General features: G+C 38.4%; 2 protein-coding genes across 2 annotated transcripts; both read left to right on the top strand.

Moving 5' to 3' along the window:
- The first annotated feature begins 1,553 nt into the window (after positions 1 to 1,553).
- On the top strand, positions 1,554 to 18,608 carry usp3 (ubiquitin specific peptidase 3). Its single transcript, XM_007228256.4, has 15 exons — positions 1,554 to 2,079; positions 7,104 to 7,164; positions 7,309 to 7,440; positions 7,549 to 7,632; positions 8,396 to 8,474; positions 9,925 to 10,007; positions 10,962 to 11,075; positions 13,798 to 13,911; positions 14,365 to 14,511; positions 15,932 to 16,038; positions 16,126 to 16,206; positions 16,687 to 16,805; positions 17,072 to 17,185; positions 17,273 to 17,340; positions 17,642 to 18,608. The coding sequence occupies exons 1-15, from the start codon at positions 1,989 to 1,991 to the stop codon at positions 17,820 to 17,822; spliced, it is 1,575 nt and encodes a 524-aa protein (XP_007228318.1). The 5' UTR covers positions 1,554 to 1,988; the 3' UTR covers positions 17,823 to 18,608.
- Positions 3,828 to 6,440, top strand: LOC125799026 (zinc finger BED domain-containing protein 5-like). Its single transcript, XM_049474633.1, has 2 exons — positions 3,828 to 5,680; positions 5,789 to 6,440. The coding sequence occupies exons 1-2, from the start codon at positions 4,156 to 4,158 to the stop codon at positions 6,118 to 6,120; spliced, it is 1,857 nt and encodes a 618-aa protein (XP_049330590.1). The 5' UTR covers positions 3,828 to 4,155; the 3' UTR covers positions 6,121 to 6,440.
- Positions 18,609 to 18,923: the final 315 nt, after the last annotated feature.

Below are 18,923 nucleotides of genomic sequence, written 5' to 3'. Positions count from 1 at the left end.
TTTGATTACCTTGATTTTACCTTAACATACGGCCTTTTGTAGATACATTCATCTTTTTATTTAGCTGTTTAAAGTAAGAGCAATTTTGATCAGAGGTGCCTTAAGGTTTGGATGCAACTGTCGTTCCCTGGTCAGTTTACTACAAAGGAAATGCTATTCAGTGAATAAAGAGTTAATGAGTAGAAACATTCTGAACATAGCCAAGTGACTCAGACTTCATATACAGTACCAGTTTTGACACACTTTTCAATGTTTTCTTTTTATTTATTTATTTATTTTTGTTAATTAATTTTCTACATTGTAGCTTAATATTAAATTACGTTAAAACAATTAAGGGACACACATGGAATTATGTAGCAAAAAAAAGGTGTTTGGCCTCCACAGTTCCCCGCCCTAAACCCAACAGAGACGGTGATTTGAAGAAAAAGCAGCAAATATTGTTCAGCACCTCCAGGAACTCCTCCAGGATGCTGAGAAAACTATTCCAGGTAACTCTATCCCATGAAGCCACTGAGAAAACAAGGAATTAAAGTAATTAACTCCTGATAGCTGTTAATTGAAAGACATTCCTGGTTACTTTACCTCATAAAGCCGCTGAGAAAATGCCAAGGTGTGCAGATCTGCCATTAAAGCTAAATGTGACTACTTGGAATAATGTAGAGTATAAAACTTATTTTGATTTGTTTAAAACTTTTGTTTACAAATTATTGAGCTCCTGTGCAGCTTTAATGCAGTCAGTATTAAAAGTAGTAAATCTATCTATCTAAAACACCTACTACATTAACCAATCTCTGTCCGCCTGCATTTACGCAGTCTACACGTGATATTGATTTTTTTTTGCCCAGCATGCTGCCTTATCTCACTGCCTTATGGTGCCTTATTTTTTAATAGTCGTCATTTAAACCTCTTATTTATCTCGCTTTTAGACTCCACCACCCACGACCCCACTGAGCCCCTGACGTCATTTGTTAGCGCTGTATGTCCACTTCCTCAAGACAGAGTTGCCAGGTTCGCGGTTTTCCAACCAAGTTGCGCTTGTTTAAAAAAAATCCAGTCGTGGGTAAAAAAATCTAAGGGGTGGCGTGGTGCGTTTTTTTGGGCTACTTTAAAAATATTGCCGCCTTGGATGTTACTTGAACATGGCGGGCAAACGTGTACAAGTCGATACGAGAGACAGAGAGAGAGAGAGAACCAGAAATCACAAGTCGATAAAAAAAAAAAAAAATTAAAGGGGGAGAAGAGAGTTCAGGAGGGTCAAGAATAGAAATTAGTAAGTAAAAGTTAGTTTCCTTTTTCTTTCTTTTTTTTGGCTAATTATGTTGTTATTAAATGTTCTTGACTGGTATATAAAACTGTTATTTTTAAATTGTGTTAATGACTTCAGGATAAATAGCAATACTGATAATAAATAACATATAAACAAAATACTAAGTCGTACACGCACAGTTGTTTTGCCATTTGCTTCAAACGTGTGACCGACATATGTATTGTTATTGGTTTAAGCTTCTGAAGGACGGGTTTTAGAGTGACTTTGGGCTGGATATTTCAGTTGGACCTGGCAACCCTACCTCCAGAGCCGCTCTGCTACAGAGAGCAGCACCCAGCGGTCAGGCCGAGTACCCTGTGGCCCGAGTCTGTGTGATTTTACCATATTAATGAGCCGCAGCGATTCCGGTTAAACGGTGGCGTTCGGGGCTGTGTTTCTGATAATGCTGCAGCTGATCAACAGACCCGCCAGTAACGAGCTAACTTACGCGATACCTGACCTGTAGTGTTAGCACAACTAGCTAACCTAGCTTAGCTGCGTTACTCTCGACTTTTAACTGTCTACATTTGGAAGCTAAAACATTTAACTAGTTAACTAAAGTTATCAGTCGGGAGGTCTCTGTATTATAGCTAAGCTTTCTTAATTAGGTTAACCTGTGCTGGTGTGTTTGAGTGCGGTGAAGAAGCTAACTGGGTTAGCTAGGCTAACGGCGCTGTCTCTGATGGAGTGTCCTCACCTCGGCTCCAGCGTGTGTGTGGCGGTGGATCCGGCGCGGCTCCCCAGCGGATCCCCCTCTTCATGGTGCTGCAGCGGTGAGTTGTGTTACTTAGCTAACGACAGAGTGTGAATTCTAATGTGTGGCAACTAGCGTAAAATATCCAGTTAAAGTCTAGTTAACGCTAACGTTCCCGTGAACAACGACTGTAAATGTTGTTGAGAGTGTTTCAGCGCGCTGTTAGCCAGCTAGCTGACTAGCTACTGCCTATACTACACCATTTAGCTAGCTAACTAACTAAGTTATCTATCTATTTAGCTTATATATTCTAACTAATTAACTCTAGCTAACTAAATGCGTTAAGTTTATATAGTCAAATTGTGCGGTTAGTTTGTAATCTATTACATGGCTAGTTAATTAGTTAGCTAACGCCATAATGGTCGTTTTTCATCCTACAGCAGAGTAAGTTAAGTTAAATTGCCGCCAAACTGATATTTTCCCTGTTAGTTAACCTAATTAACGCTAACTATGTTAGCTGTTTAGCTAGCTAGCTAGTTCTGATTTTCTGTTAATGCTGTTGAGTCCCCAGTGGACGGTACTGTTACTCAGTCAGATAATTTCACACCACAAAGAAACTAACGTTAATAAAACGAATTACAACACCTATTAATGGTATTTTATTTATTAATTTAATGTAAAGAAATTGTAACACAAACGACCACACAACTGAAGTGCTTAATATTTAATGGATGCATATAAACGGCCAACAAAAGTACATGGCTTAACACATACTCAACATGTTAATATACTTTTTAGGTACTTTAAAGGTAGGCCCATCTTGGCATTTGATCAGACAGCTAAATGAGATATTCCCCTAGGAAGGCTTTCAGTTTAGTAGCTGTGCTGAACTTGTCAATAGTTAATTACTTTAATTTTAAATATGTGTGAGAGCATCAGTTGTGTTGTAAAGAGGTAGAGTTGGTATACAGTAAATAGTCCTGTTAGAGTAACATTCTAATCCATATTATGACAATAACTACACAACTTTGTAAAGAAAAAAAAAATTAATAAATATAGATAGTCAGTCAATCTGGAAAATTGCAAGAACTTTGAAACTGGCTCTCACCAGGACCGCCTCAGGAAAGAAAGGCCAGGAGTTTCCTCTAATGCCCCAGAATCTAGGTGTTGAACACATTACAGAAATCATGAAAAATAAATTATGATTGTGTTATTGGTACTTTTTTAGTAGGGGTGGGAATCGATTACTATCTCACGATTCGATTCGATTCCGATTTTGGGGGCCACGATTCGATTCAAAATCGATTTTTGATTCAAAACGATTTGAATTATAAAAATTTCTGCTTCTGGCTTATGAATCTTATTGAAAAAAAAAACCCTCCATAATATACACTGGTCCTGGAGCAAGTAATGTGTTACAAAAACAATAAAATGTGCAGGAATGTGGGTCCTCAGTGACAGAGGAATCACTGGGATATCACAATGACGTTAATGAACAATAAATAAATAATAAATAACACTGCTTTATTACCAGGCTACTAGCGGTGGTGTGTAGGTGACGCTGCTGGGCTGATGTGATGATAGCAGTGGAGCGCTAAAGTTCAGGAGCAGCTGCTGATTAACTAGTTAATTTAAGGTCGTTGTATTTCTTCAGAAAGGGGGCAGGAGGTGGAGAAATTAATTCATATTGTCCATTCCTTAATTCCTCTGTGATGAGGAGCTGAAATGAGCTCTGATTAGCTTATTGTTATTTTTCCGTTCCGCCTTAAATGCTGCAGCCCGCAGCCACCTGTAGCGTTATTTAAGGTGGAACTGGAAAGTTAGCTTGTTAGCTAGCTAACAGTTACTGAAACTAACTACTAGCGATCTTTTTTATGCTTGTTATGAAGCATTCTGCCATAAAACATTAAAACTACACGTTAATCTAAGGCAGCGTTTCTCAAAGTGTGGGGCGCGCCCCACTAGTGGGTCGCGTGGGTATTGCAGGTGGGGCGCAGGGAATCGGGAGAAATAAACCTTTTTAAACTTGTCCTTTAAATGCCTTTTTGTTTTGCCAATAAAAGGGGCGAGGGCGCGGCGGGCATAAGCCCCGGATGTTTAAAATGTCGGCGGAACAACGTAAACAGTACAACAGAGCAGTAGAGGTGTGTACAAAATGGACAAATTTGTTACAAGGACCACAAAAGTTGGCGAGTCCGCGCCAACAGAGAAACAGAAGACAGACGGGCCAAATCAATCGAAATGCCAACCAAAAAGAAGGTATGATGAGGCATATCTTGCTTTTGGATTCACTGTAGCTGAGGTGGGAGATGAGGAGCGACCCATGTGTGTTCTGTGTCTTAGACAATTGGCAGCAGACAGTATGAGACCTAACAAATTGCGCAGACACTTGGAGACCTCACACCCAGCTCACGCTGATAAGCCCATCAATTTTTTTCAACGAAAACTCGCAGAATACCGTCAGCAGGAAAAGCGAATGGTGAAAGCTGCGTCAGTGAATAGTAAAGCACAAATGGCATCTTACAGAGTTGCATATAGAGTCGCCCAGTGCAAAAAACCACACACAATAGCTGAGCAACTTATTCTCCCCGCTGCTGTTGACATGGTGTCAGTTATGCTGGATGAGATAAGCGCTGCAAAGTTGAAAACAATCCCCCTGTCAAACGACACAATTGCGAGGCGTATTTGCGACATTTCCAATGATCTTGAAGCACAACTCATTGACAAACTGAAAGAAAATCGTTTTGCAATACAAGTGGACGAAGCCACAGACAGCAGTAAAAACTGTTTGTTCATTTCGTATGTCCGCTTTGTAAATTCGGAGTCACTGACAATGAGCGAGGATTTGCTCTTTTGCAAATCCGTGCAAACAAGAGCCACGGCTGAGGAGCTTTTCAAGATTATGGACAGCTACTTCACAGAACATGAGCTGAAATGGGAAAACTGTGTGGGCTTTTGCTCTGATGGTGCACAAACTATGGCAGGGAAAAGGAAAGGACTCCAGGCATTAGTCAAAAGGGCTGCACCAGACGCGCAGTGGACGCACTGCATCATCCATAGGGAAGCGCTGGCTTCCAGGCAGCTCAGCCCCGAACTAAACGAGGTTTTGACAGCAGTTGTGGATGTGATCAATTTCATCAAAACGCGACCTCTGAAAGCGCGACTGTTCTCCGCTCTATGTGAGGAGATGGGCGCTGATCATACAGCTGTGCTATTTCACAGCGAAGCAAGGTGGCTCTCCCGAGGAAAAGTGTTGTCGCGCGTCTTTGAGCTCAGAACGGAGATTCGGGTGTTTTTGGAAGAAGAGCGCATGTATGAAGCAGCGGGCAAATTTGGTGATCAACCATTTCTAATGAAACTGGCTTATCTCAGCGATGTATTTGCAAAGCTGAATGAATTAAATCTTCAGCTTCAAGGCAGAGACAAGCACCTACCTCACCTTGCAGACAAGATAACTGCATTCATCCGAAAGCTCGAAGTGTGGGGCAGGCGCCTCGACCAAGGAAATACTGATGTCTTTGAGAATCTGACTGAAGTTGCTGAAACCGTTGATTCTGGAGCCACCACAGTGATTCCATGCATACAACAGCACATCAGTGCATTGAGAGGATTGTTTCAAAAATACTTTCCAAATAGTGCTGCTCAGTATGACTGGATTGTGGACCCGTTTAATGCAGCAGGTAGGTGTTTTGATAATTTTATATATTGTAGGCTACATATTATATGCTGCACCTACTAATTCTAGAGGACTTGCAATGACAACTTAAGTATTTTATTTCTTTCTGCAGCACCAGCTGAGTTTAGCTCTGCCACAGAGGAACAACTGATTGAGCTGACCTCTGACTCCACCCTGAGACTAAGATTTACATCTGAGCCTCTCAGTCACTTCTGGCTTGAAGTGGAAAGGGAGTATCCACTCGTTGGGCAGAGAGCTGTGGACATTCTTCTTCCCTTTGCCACATCCTATCTCTGTGAGATTGGCTTTTCAGCTGTTACTTCACTGAAAACAAAGTACAGGTCTCAGCTTAATGTTGCACATGACTTGAGAGTGGCAGTATCAAGCATGCAACCCCGTTTTGAAAAGATGTGTAGTGCAAAACAGGCTCACTGCAGTCACTGATGCTGTGATAAGGCATAGTCATTCGTCATTTTTTGTCACTTTGTTCTGCCTTTGCTCTTTTTTTGCACAGATTGAAAATGAAGAAACTAAACCATAATTTAGTCATTGGTCATATTCATTTGTTGTTTTTTGTCATTTTGTTCTGCCTTTGCTCTGCACATATTGAAATTGGATAAATTAACCAAAACTTAGTAGGCCAATTTTCTGTATTTTTTTTTTATTTTGAACATTGATGTTAATATTTTAGAGTGTTATAATGTTAACCTTCTGCTTAAGAGACAAATTGATGTTACTTAATAAATTAATTGTAAAATTTAAAACTTGCATTAGTATTTTATTACCATTTTGTTGGAGCGATATGGGACAGGTGGGGCGCAGAATTTCCCCTTCTTCTGAGGTGGGGAATGATAGAAAAAGTTTGAGAACCACTGATCTAAGGTAATATAGTGCTTGTTCTGCCATCTTACCGGTGATTCTCAAACACCTACTACGCTCTGTGTGGGTCTGGAAGACCTCGGTTTGAAGGGACAAGCGGGTTGCCAGGTCCAACAAAAATACCCAGCCCAAAATCAGTCCAAAACCCGCCCCTCAGAATCGATTTTGGGACATTTTAAATCGATTCTGAATCGTAGTAAATGAGAATCAAGATTCTTATGTGAATCGATTTTTTGGCACACCTCTATTTTTTAGTCTTAAGTGTTTTCATGTTGACACAAGAAATTCTAATGTCCCTAAAGCATGGACCGTGCTCAAATCGAGATAAATAATTTTTTATTAATTCCTTATAATTTTTTTAATATTATAAGCTGTTTTCTCTCATCTAATTCTAAGCTTCATGTAGACTTAATTACTTTGTTGTATATAAACAGAAATAAAATAATATTAAATATTTTGACTGATGTAACAACTTAAATCCAGAGAAAGTGATGTTCATTGGAGGAATATGTCTTCTGATTCACATTTTCTTTTTTTAAATTGTCTAGTTTGCCGGTCAAACAAAAGTCCCTGGGTTTGCCTTACCTGCCTGAATGTGCACTGTGGAAGGTAAGTGTTTACTTGTGCTCGCTCACTGATAATATGAATGCACTATTGTGTGTGGGACACAAAGTAACTGTACACATATATTAACCTAAATTCAGGTAATCTGCCATATAGGCTAAACAAATGAACTTGTATCTATTTTGTGAGGTATGTCAATGGCCATGCAAAGAAGCATTTTGAAGACATTCAGAGTCCAGTAAGTGGTCAAAAGAAGCCAGAGAAGGAGAGGATACAGCAGCATTCTGTGTGTATGGATTGCAGCAGTTACAGCACATTTTGGTTTGTAACATTTTAAGTCCAGTTCCAGACATAATAATTTTACATATAACATTTTTAAATTCATGTGTAATTGTTCTCATCATGATCTGTCTGTTGGATGCTGTTCAGTTACAGATGTGATGACTTTGTGGTGAATGACACCAAACTGGGTCAAGTGCAGCGGGTGAGGGAGCATCTTCAGAGTTTAGAAAAGTGAGTACTGTCAGTTCTCTTTGAGAAGCTCTCATTGTTCCTTAGCTGTTCTCACTGAGGAGAACATGTTTCTATTTCATAAAATACTCTGGAACGAAATGTTCATCATTTTATACTAAAGAAAATGTTTGAAGCATTTACAAAACGTCCACTCTGTCATACATTATTTAATATCTACAATCAGCCTGTTAATGGTTTTGTTAAATATGGTTACTTAGATTTTTTTCAGTTTTTTAAATTCACCTTTTTGTGATGGCAAATAAGTTTGCTTTTAATAGAAGATAACAAATTCAGACAATGGAAGAGTTGCATTTTTAAAACATGCTTTTCATAGCCAGACATGGCTTGATATTTTAGGTTAAAGCATTTAAAATCCATTATATATTTTTTTGCTTCTGTTTTCTTTCTTTTTTTTCAGATTTCTTTGTGTTCATATTTATATTTTTCGTTATTTTAAATACAAAATATGCTTGTCTGTAGTATTTTTACAAAGCTCACAGAAGAGCTGTTGCCTTGATCCATAAACATCTTCGGGGTACTGGTGTGTGTTGATTTTTTTTTTTTTCCATTAAGTGTTGTTTTTTTCAGTGCTATTGGCTTTATCAGAGCTAGTCTGTTCAACATTATTTCCACACAATACATTGTGATGTTTTAGCACCAAGCTATATGGATGTTGCCATGTGTAATGAGCTAAGGTGCTGAAAAATATTCAAAGTTCATGGAATTTGTGTCTGAACATCTCTATCACACTTTTCTGTTTTAGCTCTGTGTTGAATGCCGACAGACCAAGAAAAAGAAAACTCTCAGGTAGCTCCTCTCCTGACAAGGTTCCGGAGGATGGTGTAAGTTTATACTTAAAGCTTGCAAGTATGTCTTTACCTACAGTTTATGTGACTGAATGTCACAATAGAGAAATGGGTGAACTATGGATTATTGTTTTCTGGATGGATTGTGAATGACACTTTTCAAAGATGTAGGTAGTAAATAGTCTCCAGTGCTTTATTATTATAAGGGTTGGAAATCAGACCATGCAATTTTACTTTAGGTAGAGCAATGATGTAGCCTTTTGGCAGTGTTGCCTGTTATTTCTTTATTCTGTCCTGCTAAGAATTTTAGGATAAACAAGGTTAAAAATAGTTTCATGCATAGCTGTTAATATTTATCCCCCAAAAATATAGCAAATTTGTTCTTGGATGAATCCATCCATATATCATTCTCTTTGTGATTGATAAAAGTTGCCCTCATCTAGCCCACATTTTTATTGTCCCTGATCAGCAATACCTGTTTTATATTGTCTGTTAACTGGCAAGTTTGATGAGTATGTTTGATCAGAGTAATCATGATTTTTTTGTTGGACCTTTATTAATAGAATTGATAAACTTGGGATCCTCAGGTTAACATTGGTTGCTGCCCACACATTCTGGTATTACTTGTTTTGAGCAAGGGCTGTTAGTTTTTCATCATATTGAAGTATTTTTAATATAGAAAATCTATGTAATTAGACTTTATTATATTGGGCGATACACTGACATGCCAAAAGTAATGGGATTCCAGTATGTAAATTCATTATAAAGCATTACCTCATAGGACGGCTTGGGAAGGCGTGTACTTGTATAGGTAATGTGGAATTTTCTTACTAAACACTGGCCAGGTTACTCATGGTGAATTATCAGAGATTGAGTGAGGCCTGATAGTGGGTGCCAGTTGCATGGGACAGCTGTCTATGCAAACAGGCAAGCAACTGAAATAAATCAGATGCACGTTCTATATCTTTAATGGGACATGGCAAATATCATGTACATGATACTAGTTCCTGTTCTGTGATGTGTGTGGTACAGCATGTGTGTGTATTAGTCCACATTGTTTGTTGGGATATATTTTATCAACATCTAAATCAATGTTTGATATTGTGGGCCCTCAGAATAGTTACACCTGCATTGCACAGTGTCCTATGGAGTTCTTATGCATAAATATTTTCACAATGGAGAGTCAGAGTCAGACAGTGAGTCTGTGAGGGACATTTTCTTTTCTTGGCTGTGCTGTTGGACAATCTGGCAGAAATGTTGCATCTTCCTCATTATGTAACCACATTTTTAAGCTGTGTAAATGGAAACATAAAACCCTGCTCAGAATGCTTCAGCATACCACAGTCACGCAGATCATATGGTTTACAAAGTATTTAAGACTTAAAAGACTATTTTCAGTATATGATTGTATACATCTATTAATTAATCATTTATTCTTATAAACAGTGATTTTAATTGTATTGTATCTGTTTTTTTTGTCCCTCAGCATGGCTCTCAAGCACAGGGTGCCACTGGCCTGCGCAATTTGGGCAACACATGTTTTATGAACGCCATCCTCCAGTCCCTCAGGTAAGATCTTCTCTTGGTCCTGAGCCGTGGGCACCATGGCATGTGTGGTGAGGCGAGAAGGGAGTGGGTGGCCTTGCTCTCTGGGTCTGAAATTATCCCTTGTGGAGCCACTGAGTTGTGCAGATGGAGAATGCGGCCTCGAGCTAGTCAGCTGCCAGTAATGGATGCTGGGCTGCAGCCAGGAGCATTGGGCTGACTGCCTGCTGACCACAGCCAGACTCCCACTAGCTGACCTGACTGTTAAACAACACCAGCAGTATAAGCTAGGGTTCACATCAGTCATAAAGATAAAGATAGAAGCTGGGCTTCAGCTGAGTAAAAAGGTGTTTTGGAATAAATGTTCCATCAATTAAATTTGGTAAAAAAAAGTACTGCCTGTTCTGTACATAAAGGCCTGTCGTTCGCTGTAATTGAAGCATAGTGTATAGTAACAGTTCAAATTTGAAGGCTATTTCTGGCATATTGTACCATTGCCTGGACAGCAGTATATTCATACAGCCCGTGCTGTTCTGGCTCTGGAAATATGCACGTGGAAGAACACTAAATCTGCACTAAATACCTCTATTGGCTCCCTTTTTCAGTCTCTAATCCATGGAAAAGTAAAGTTTGCCAAAGCTTTAACCCTAACCCTAGCTGTTGTCTGAACTGCAAATCTAAAGGTTGGCTCTGAATCTTTGATAGCTTATGTTAGAAAATAATAAATTAAATGAAATGTCTGCGTTATGTTTGCAGTGGGAGAAACATAAAGGTGTTTCCCTTTTTTTTGTAGCAGGTATTGGTATTTGGTATTGTCGAACCGTGTGTCCACTAAAGTTTTGTTAATATTTATTAAATACTACAGACAATTTTCATAACCTATGGTAAAAGCATTAGCACATTGTTGTTAAAAGTCCTTTGAATGAAAATTGTACTTTATCGGATGAGAACTGAGTGTTCTCTTATTTTTCCTTCCAGGAACATTCCAGAATTCAGTTGCTACTTTAAAGATCTGCCAGCAGTGGCACTGCGAAGCGGGAAAACTGCCGGAAGAAGAATGTACCACACCAGAAGCCAGGGGGACACCAGTGTGTAAGGTCCTCTCTCGTGAATGGGGAATGGGAAATAGAGGCTTTTTATTTCCTTATCTATTTGTGAACCAGATCTAAGTTACCGTATTTTTCGGGCTATAAGGCGCACTTAAAATACTTATTTTTTCCCAAAAATCGTCATTGCGCCTTATAATGCAGTGCGCCTTGTGTATGGATTTTGCTTGTGTTTACTGACCTCGATTTTATGTGGTACACGGCGCTCTGTTGTGCAGAATTCCTCACCCACGCCAGAAAAAGATCCCCCTCTTGGGCTAGCGCGCGGTTACCTTTGACTGCCGTACTGCCTCTCGGCTGTGGCTCAGGGTAGCTAGTTTCCACTGTAGCTCCGTGGCCAGAACAAGGTGCCGGTAAACTTTCCTTTCCACCCGTTCTGGGGTAATAGCACAAACTGTTTCTTTTTAGCGCCCACTTCTAAGTAAAGTTAACCTCTTAACACGCGCTGGCCCACCGGCGGGCCAGAAATATTTAATATTTCATAACTGGCTGTGTTTCTGAATAGTTATGAACAGTTACAGGTTCAATATAGACATCCAATATACTATTTTAAAGCTTAGAATCTCTGCTTTTGAGCTATTTAGCCTATTTAGCGGAATATCCTTTCAGAAAATAAACATTTAGGGCGAAATATGCCTTGGTTATGATTTTAATAATTCATAACTCTCATATTTGCGTTTATCGTTCGTCCATATTTCATCGAATGCGGTCATGTCATACACCATTCGAACCGTCTGGCTCGCCGGATTCCAGAACTGTGCTTTTACTGTAGGATGTATGTTTCATGAATTAGAGCTGCGTCAGAGCGCATGTTTCCAGTAATAAAAGGCTCTCCTTTTGTCCTGGGGTAACCTCCGGTCACTGCCGCCACCCCCCGAACACACACCCGCGCTCAGCCACAGGTCCTACCTTCAAAACGCGTCCAGACTAAAGAGAATCCATCAATCCAGTCTCCTGTAATCCACAGTTATATCCAAACAGCGCTGGAAATCACTTCATCCAGAAATGAAACTTATCCAATCTTTATCTCTGTTTTAAAACCGTTTTATTCACCGAATTCGGCACAACACGCTATTATAGTCAGAAGCCTCGCGGAGTAATGCGGTACTTGCTGTGCTTCAACATAATATTATGGTCTGTCGGAGCGTTGCGGCTACCGTTGTCAGGAGCGTCGCGGAGTAATACGTACTTGCTGTGCTTGTTGATTTATTGCTCAGAGATGTTGTTATTTTTCACAGATATTGTGAAGGATTTATTGCTCAGAGTTATTGTTACTGATATAAATAAAGTTTCATTTAGTGCGCCTTATAATCCAGTGCACCTTGTGTATGGACTAACACTAAAAATAGACCGTTCACTCATCGTGCGCCTTATAATACGGTGCGCCTTATAGTCCGAAAAATACGGTAATATTAGTGTATTGTAAAAATGTCATGATACCAGATTAGTAGCAATACCACCAACACTACTAAAACATAGTATAACAAGTAAGGACATTTGTGTTTGGTAGATAATTTCTTTGTGGTAGCAATTCTTCTTATCATAAAATCTTAAACAAAGACAGGCTGCGAAGTGGGCATCCCAAAAAGACAAAACCCCAAGAAGATCAAAGAAACACCGAAGGAGTTTATAGCAGAATAAGCTGTTTGGCATTGGCAGAGAGGATTTAGCTAAATTTTCATGGGCGCAATCCACATATTCAGCTCTGCTGCTCATCCCACAAATACGAGTTCCTTACAAATGTGGCACCATTTTCCATTAATATGGAATTTAACAGGTTTAACAACAGTATAAGAATTATTGCCAAGAAGTATTGTTACAACAAAAGATGAATATAACAAACAAATGTATTACTTTTTGTGAATTGTTTATATTACTGTGGTTCTCATTGCAAATTTCAATATCATAAAACAAATCTATGTTAAATAAAATATGCATACATTTATTGTTATGCACAAGAGTGCAGTTTCAGGGACAGACACACTCACATTGCAGATATAGGTCACTTAAATTTCTGAATGTGAACCAACAAGATCTGATCTAAGTCGGGAAATTTGAAATAATTAAAGAGTTATGTGAATTTAGCTTATAATTGCTGCAGTACTCTCTGTATCTTTTGGCAATGTGGAAAACATATTTTCTTCATACTTTCACAAATTCACAATGGAATTGATTTAAAACCAAACTTTTGTTTCTTGTGACATCCCAGGTGTAGTATAGTGTATGTTTCCTGGTATTTCTTTTTGCCTTCACAGTCAGAGCAAATAATTCATTCTTAGCTTGGTAGTGGATTTTGCCTGCTTTTGTTGCAGTAGTTACTGGAATGAGTCAACAGTGTAGTAGTCACTGCAGTCATAACCTCTCAGCATGCCTTTAGCCTTTTGCTGGCTGGAGGGCTAATATAATCCAGGGGGACTGTCAGCCCCAGGGCATCTCAAGTGCTTAGAATGTAGCAACAGTGAGAAATTGCACCAGTATGAAGAAATCCAACAGCTAAACAGTCTGTACTGTTCTTCAATAACCGCAAATCATCAACAGCTTAAATTAAGAAACAAGCTGCTTGAACAAGTCCCATTTACTTGAGAATATGCCTTTTGGGTATAAATAATTAATGACAATATGTTATTTATATGTGTGGAAATATGTTTAAGCAAACTTTTCTGTTTTTTTATTTATTATTATTTTCTTTTTTCTTTGTGTATTGACAGGTCCCTGGTAGAAGAGCTCAGGAAAACCCTCTGTTCCCTTTGGCAAGGGAACCAGACTGCCTTTAGCCCAGATGCTCTGTTCTATGTCATCTGGAAAATAATGCCAAGTTTCAGGTAACGTGACTAGTGTTACAGTAAAAGATCTGCACTACTTTAAGCTCCTTTGTCTGTCTTTGTGATTCTAGGAGTTACGCTATAGTGCAATAGTATTTCTCAAACCCTGTTTAGGCTTTACCTGCTTTAATGGTACTGCTTTCTGAGAGTTGAGAAACAACATTTTACCTTCTAGTAGTTTTAGCATTTCAAAGTCAAAGTAAGGTAATGTGTGATTTTGCTTATTTAGCTTCAGCATTGGAATTTGGTTTCAACTTCCCAAAAAGCTCAAAAGCTCTTTGTGTAACTCGCACATGCATAATAAAAAATAAAAGTAAAAAATGCATAATTTTTTAGTCATTAATAGAATTTCTCAAAGTAATAGTAGTCTCTTTTTGTTAATGAATGTATATTTGAATTACAATATTGAATTAACCTTTAATTTACTAGTAATTTACTGTCTACTTTTTTCAGGGGATACCAGCAACAGGACGCTCATGAGTTTTTGCGTTACCTGCTGGACCACCTCCACAGAGAGATGCAGGGCAGTAAGAATGGACTACCTGGTCCCAGTTTGCTTTCTGACAGGCCAAACCCTACCTCAGAAGGCAAATGCTGTATGTAAGTCCTGAAGACACATGCAGATAACAGTAGCCGCTATAGTGTTTTTTTTTTTTTTTTTGTGTATAAACAGCTCTGGAAAAAATTGAGACCACTTCAGTTTCTGAATCAGTTTCTCTGATTTTGCTATTTATAGGTATATGTTTGAGTAAAATTAACATTGTTGTCTTATTTTATAAACTACGGACAACATTTCTCCCAAATTCCATATAAAAACATTGTCAAACATAAATTTAAACACAGAAGAATAGAAAATATATAAGGCTATAAAAAAAAACTTACTATACAAGGTAAAGATATATCTGTAAACGGAGCAGTGCAGTAGATGTTGCTAATGGTCATTAAATAATTAACAGAGCAAAGTGCAATGTGCAATGTCATTGATTATGGCATGATCTTGGCATGTTCTCCTCCACCAGTCTTACACACTGCTTTTGGATAACTTTATGCCATTCCTGGTGCAAAAATTTAAGCAGTTCAGTTTGGTTTGATGGCTTGTGATCGTCCATCTTCCTCTTGATTGTATTTCAATTTGGTTTAATCAAAGAAATGTATATATTTTTTTCCTAAGCTTTATATTGTAGGCCCACTATACAGTGTGAGTGAACTGAATGAGTGTTTTTTTTATTATGCATATGATGGGTAATGAGCATTTAAAACAGCTACAGTTATAGGTACTACAAGGCAGTGCCCAGCAGGGTTAGTGGAGAGGTACAGATTAAATTCACACTCAGCAGGATTCCCATCATATACTGTCTCAGTGTAGTTTAATGAGTTTGTTCCGTCATTAATAACTGTAAAGCTAATGCTGCACTGCACACAGGGAAGTCCTTATCTTGTACATGAACTGCTGTTCCAACAAAACCTGCTGCTGGAAACAGAGCCATCCTGTTGTGATTACATTACCTTTACTGTATTAGACATTCTGAATGAGTCAAGCCCACCAGAGTCCGTCAGGCAGCCTAAGTGGATTTGTTGGCTGCATTAAAACGACAGCACTGTGTTGTGGCGTGTTCATCGAGTTGTGTGGAGCGATATGGCAGAGTAATCCTGTTCTGAAAGAGAGGTTGTAGCAGTTAAGTAGGCATGCCTTAAACAATGCAGATTCTGAACCTTTTGGCACAGTGCCTAAAGCCAGTCGTGGGCTGAAGGAATATAACTTCCCTTTGCATTGAGCTGTAGAGCAGTGCATGCTGTGAAACAATGATTGTGCGCCATCCAATATATTTAGGAAGAGGTGTGGTGGGGATTATTCAACAACCTGTCCTCAGTAATGCTCTAGTTGTGGTATATGAAAAACAATGAATAAACAGGAGTCCCAATACTTTGTTCATGTAGTGTGTATATGTGTGTGTATGTATGTACACCTACATATAGAAATAGTGTTTAAACTGATTGTGTTTCTTTTCCACCCTTTCAGCAATGGGACCCCCACAGTGGTCACCTCAGTGTTCAGTGGTGTGCTGCAGAATGAAGTCAACTGTTTGATATGTGGCACAGAGTCAAGGAAGTTTGACCCATTTTTAGGTGAGTTGTCTGTCCTCGAGTCTTTTTCATTCTGTATGGATATCATTTTTAAAAGCACTTTTGTTAAGTAAAGGGTCTTTTTTCCAGATCTGTCATTGGACATTCCCAGCCAGTTTCGAGTAAAACGGACTAAGGACCAAGAGCCGGGGCCAACCTGCAACTTGTACCGTAAGTTCTTCTTTATATTGTCTGTTTTAGATAATTAACCTTGTAGACTTCCTCTGCTGACTGCTCTGAGGTGATTTTTTATTTTTTTATTCTTGTTTGAATGCCCCACTGAGACTTCTGAACAGTGTTTAGTGTGTGTTTTCATGTTCTTTTTGCTAGTAAACAGAATGTAAAGATCCTGCTCCAATCTAACTTATTTTAGCAATTGTGTCAGTTTTTAGAGTTCATAGCTAGCCTAAGCTAAACATTTTGCTTTCTCACAAAGCAGTCACTATGCAATCAGAAGTTTCTTTCCTGTTGTAATTAGTTTTATTTTTAACAATACTATTATGGAGCCTTTACAGTTGCACTGTCCTATCTCCATTCTGTTATGTGCTGGTCTCTCTTGTGTTTCTTTTTGGGGTATAAAGGTTAATACATTTTTGGAATTCTTGCACGGGAAGAGACTAAAATGCAGTTTGTGTTAATTGTTTTCTTCAGACTGCCTTTTAAGTTTCACTGACCTGGAGGAGCTTGATGAAACGGAGCTCTACATGTGCCATAAGTGTAAAAAGAGACAAAAGTCCACCAAGAAATTCTGGGTTCAGAAGCTGCCCAAGGTAGGAACATGTATTCTACTATATAGACCTGTCACAATAATTACAATATCAGCTTATTAATCAACATTATAATAAAAAAACAATCTATTTGCATCAGTATGCTATTATACTATTAGTATATCAATGGCATAAAATCTGAAATTTCAAGAATTTCTGGTCAAATTTATCGTACATGAATTGTGATCAGCCTACCTGCATTTAATAGCTTTTGCTTAATTTTTATATTTTTTATTAATATGTTGCAAAAACACTTTTTTTTGTTTCAGGTGCTGTGTTTACACCTCAAAAGGTTTCACTGGACAGCCTTTTTAAGGAATAAGGTTGATACCTATGTGGAGTTCCCATTGCGAGGCCTTGATATGAAGCGTTTTTTATTGGAGGTGAGAGATGGACATGCAGTTTGTCTGTTTTAATTCCACTAAATGTATTTAAATGCTTTGATTTTAACTGTGTGTTTGTGGTTTCAGCCTGAAAACAGTCTGCCTGAGAGCGGCCTGTATAACCTTGCTGCAGTAGTGGTGCATCATGGATCTGGGTAAGCAAAAGCCTGTTTGTCTGTATAATTTTAGACTTTTATCTGAATGTAAAAATGTGGTTATTTTTTAAAGATATATTCATATATGAGCGCACCTTCTCTTGTTCCATTGTAGTTTAGAGAATATTTCTTTCCATATGTATTTTTTTTATAGGTTTATCTATAATCTCACCAATAGGTGGTGGTATTGCATCATGTAGCTGTACTGCTTTCCCAATGGCCATGCTCAGTATTTTCTACTACTAGATGGTACTGTAGCAGGTCCTAACCATTACTGTTTTTGTTTATCTGTCTCCTGCAGTGTGGGATCAGGTCATTACACAGCATATGGCCTCCACGAAGGCCGCTGGTATCACTTCAATGACAGCACTGTGACTCTGGTCAGTGAGGAGACTGTGACCAAAGCGAAGGCCTATATTCTCTTCTACACAGAGCAGGCAAAGCAGGACAGTACACCCTCAGAGACCGAGCCTAAGCTTTAATCAGCCTTACTGATACCAAGAAGCCTTCAGAATGATAGCCCACCACTTGCGCACACTGTTTCTCACTCAGCTTCAGTCGTCATTTCACCCATACCAACAACAGAAGAAACCTCAGTAAAATCAAATTGCTGCTGTGTTGATTCTTATCTTTTAAAGAAACATTCCTGTTGCGTTTGTTCAGAGTCCAAAGGTAATTGTTGTATTTATGGAGAATGCTTTCTTCTTGTTGAAAGTGGGTCATGTAGATTGACAGAGCCAAGGACTTTTTTTAAATGCTGAAAAAAAAGAAAAAAAAATGAAATTATATTTTTACAGCTTTGGACTCTCCTAACTAATACACCAATCAAGTCTCTCTGTCAAGCACTGGACTCCTGACAAATTAACCAGGTGAATATGTTTGCACAGAAAGAAAATATAAGTATTTGTTTAGCTTTTTTGATTATGTTTCCCATATGTATATTCCTGCTGTTTGTTGGTATTCAAAAACTTGAAATAGATTCCAATTAGCTTTTTCGTGTTTTGTTATTTTTCTCGTTTTTTAATGGAACACATGTAGTTTACTCTTACACACCACCACCTCATAAATGTGAAAATGACTTTTAAAATAAGGCACAACAAGCCTATGAAATGTTATCCATGCTTAGACATGTTTTGTTTATTTATACTGTTTTAATGAGACTAAATTTAGCCCATTGTTTTAAACCAGATGCTACCATAATGTCATGAGAGCTCATCATTTCATGCTGTCACTTACAGAGGAAGTAAAGAAATGCCAGTTAATGGAAAGTGGAGTCAGTATTTTTTATTAAATTTGTTGTGGTGAATAAGTATATACAGGTGCTGGTCAACGAATTAGAATAATTTGAAATAGTGCAATCATGAAATTCTTTGAATGCATTTTTTGTGCAGGAAGCAAATCAGGTGTTCACCGCACCTGTCCTACTCATTAGACTAATCACAGAACTCGTTACCTGGAAAAAAAAATTTGCTCAGCTGAGCTTTCCAAAAGGCCCATTTAGGCCATTTAACTGTGACACTGTTGTTTTATTGAATTAGAATAATGGAGAAACCGTTTCATTGAATTAGAATAATTTTTATTAT

This window comes from Astyanax mexicanus, chromosome 2 (genome assembly GCF_023375975.1).
Source record: "Astyanax mexicanus isolate ESR-SI-001 chromosome 2, AstMex3_surface, whole genome shotgun sequence".
Taxonomy (NCBI): Eukaryota; Metazoa; Chordata; class Actinopteri; order Characiformes; family Acestrorhamphidae; genus Astyanax; species Astyanax mexicanus.
This window is presented reverse-complemented; position numbering and strand designations above follow the sequence as displayed.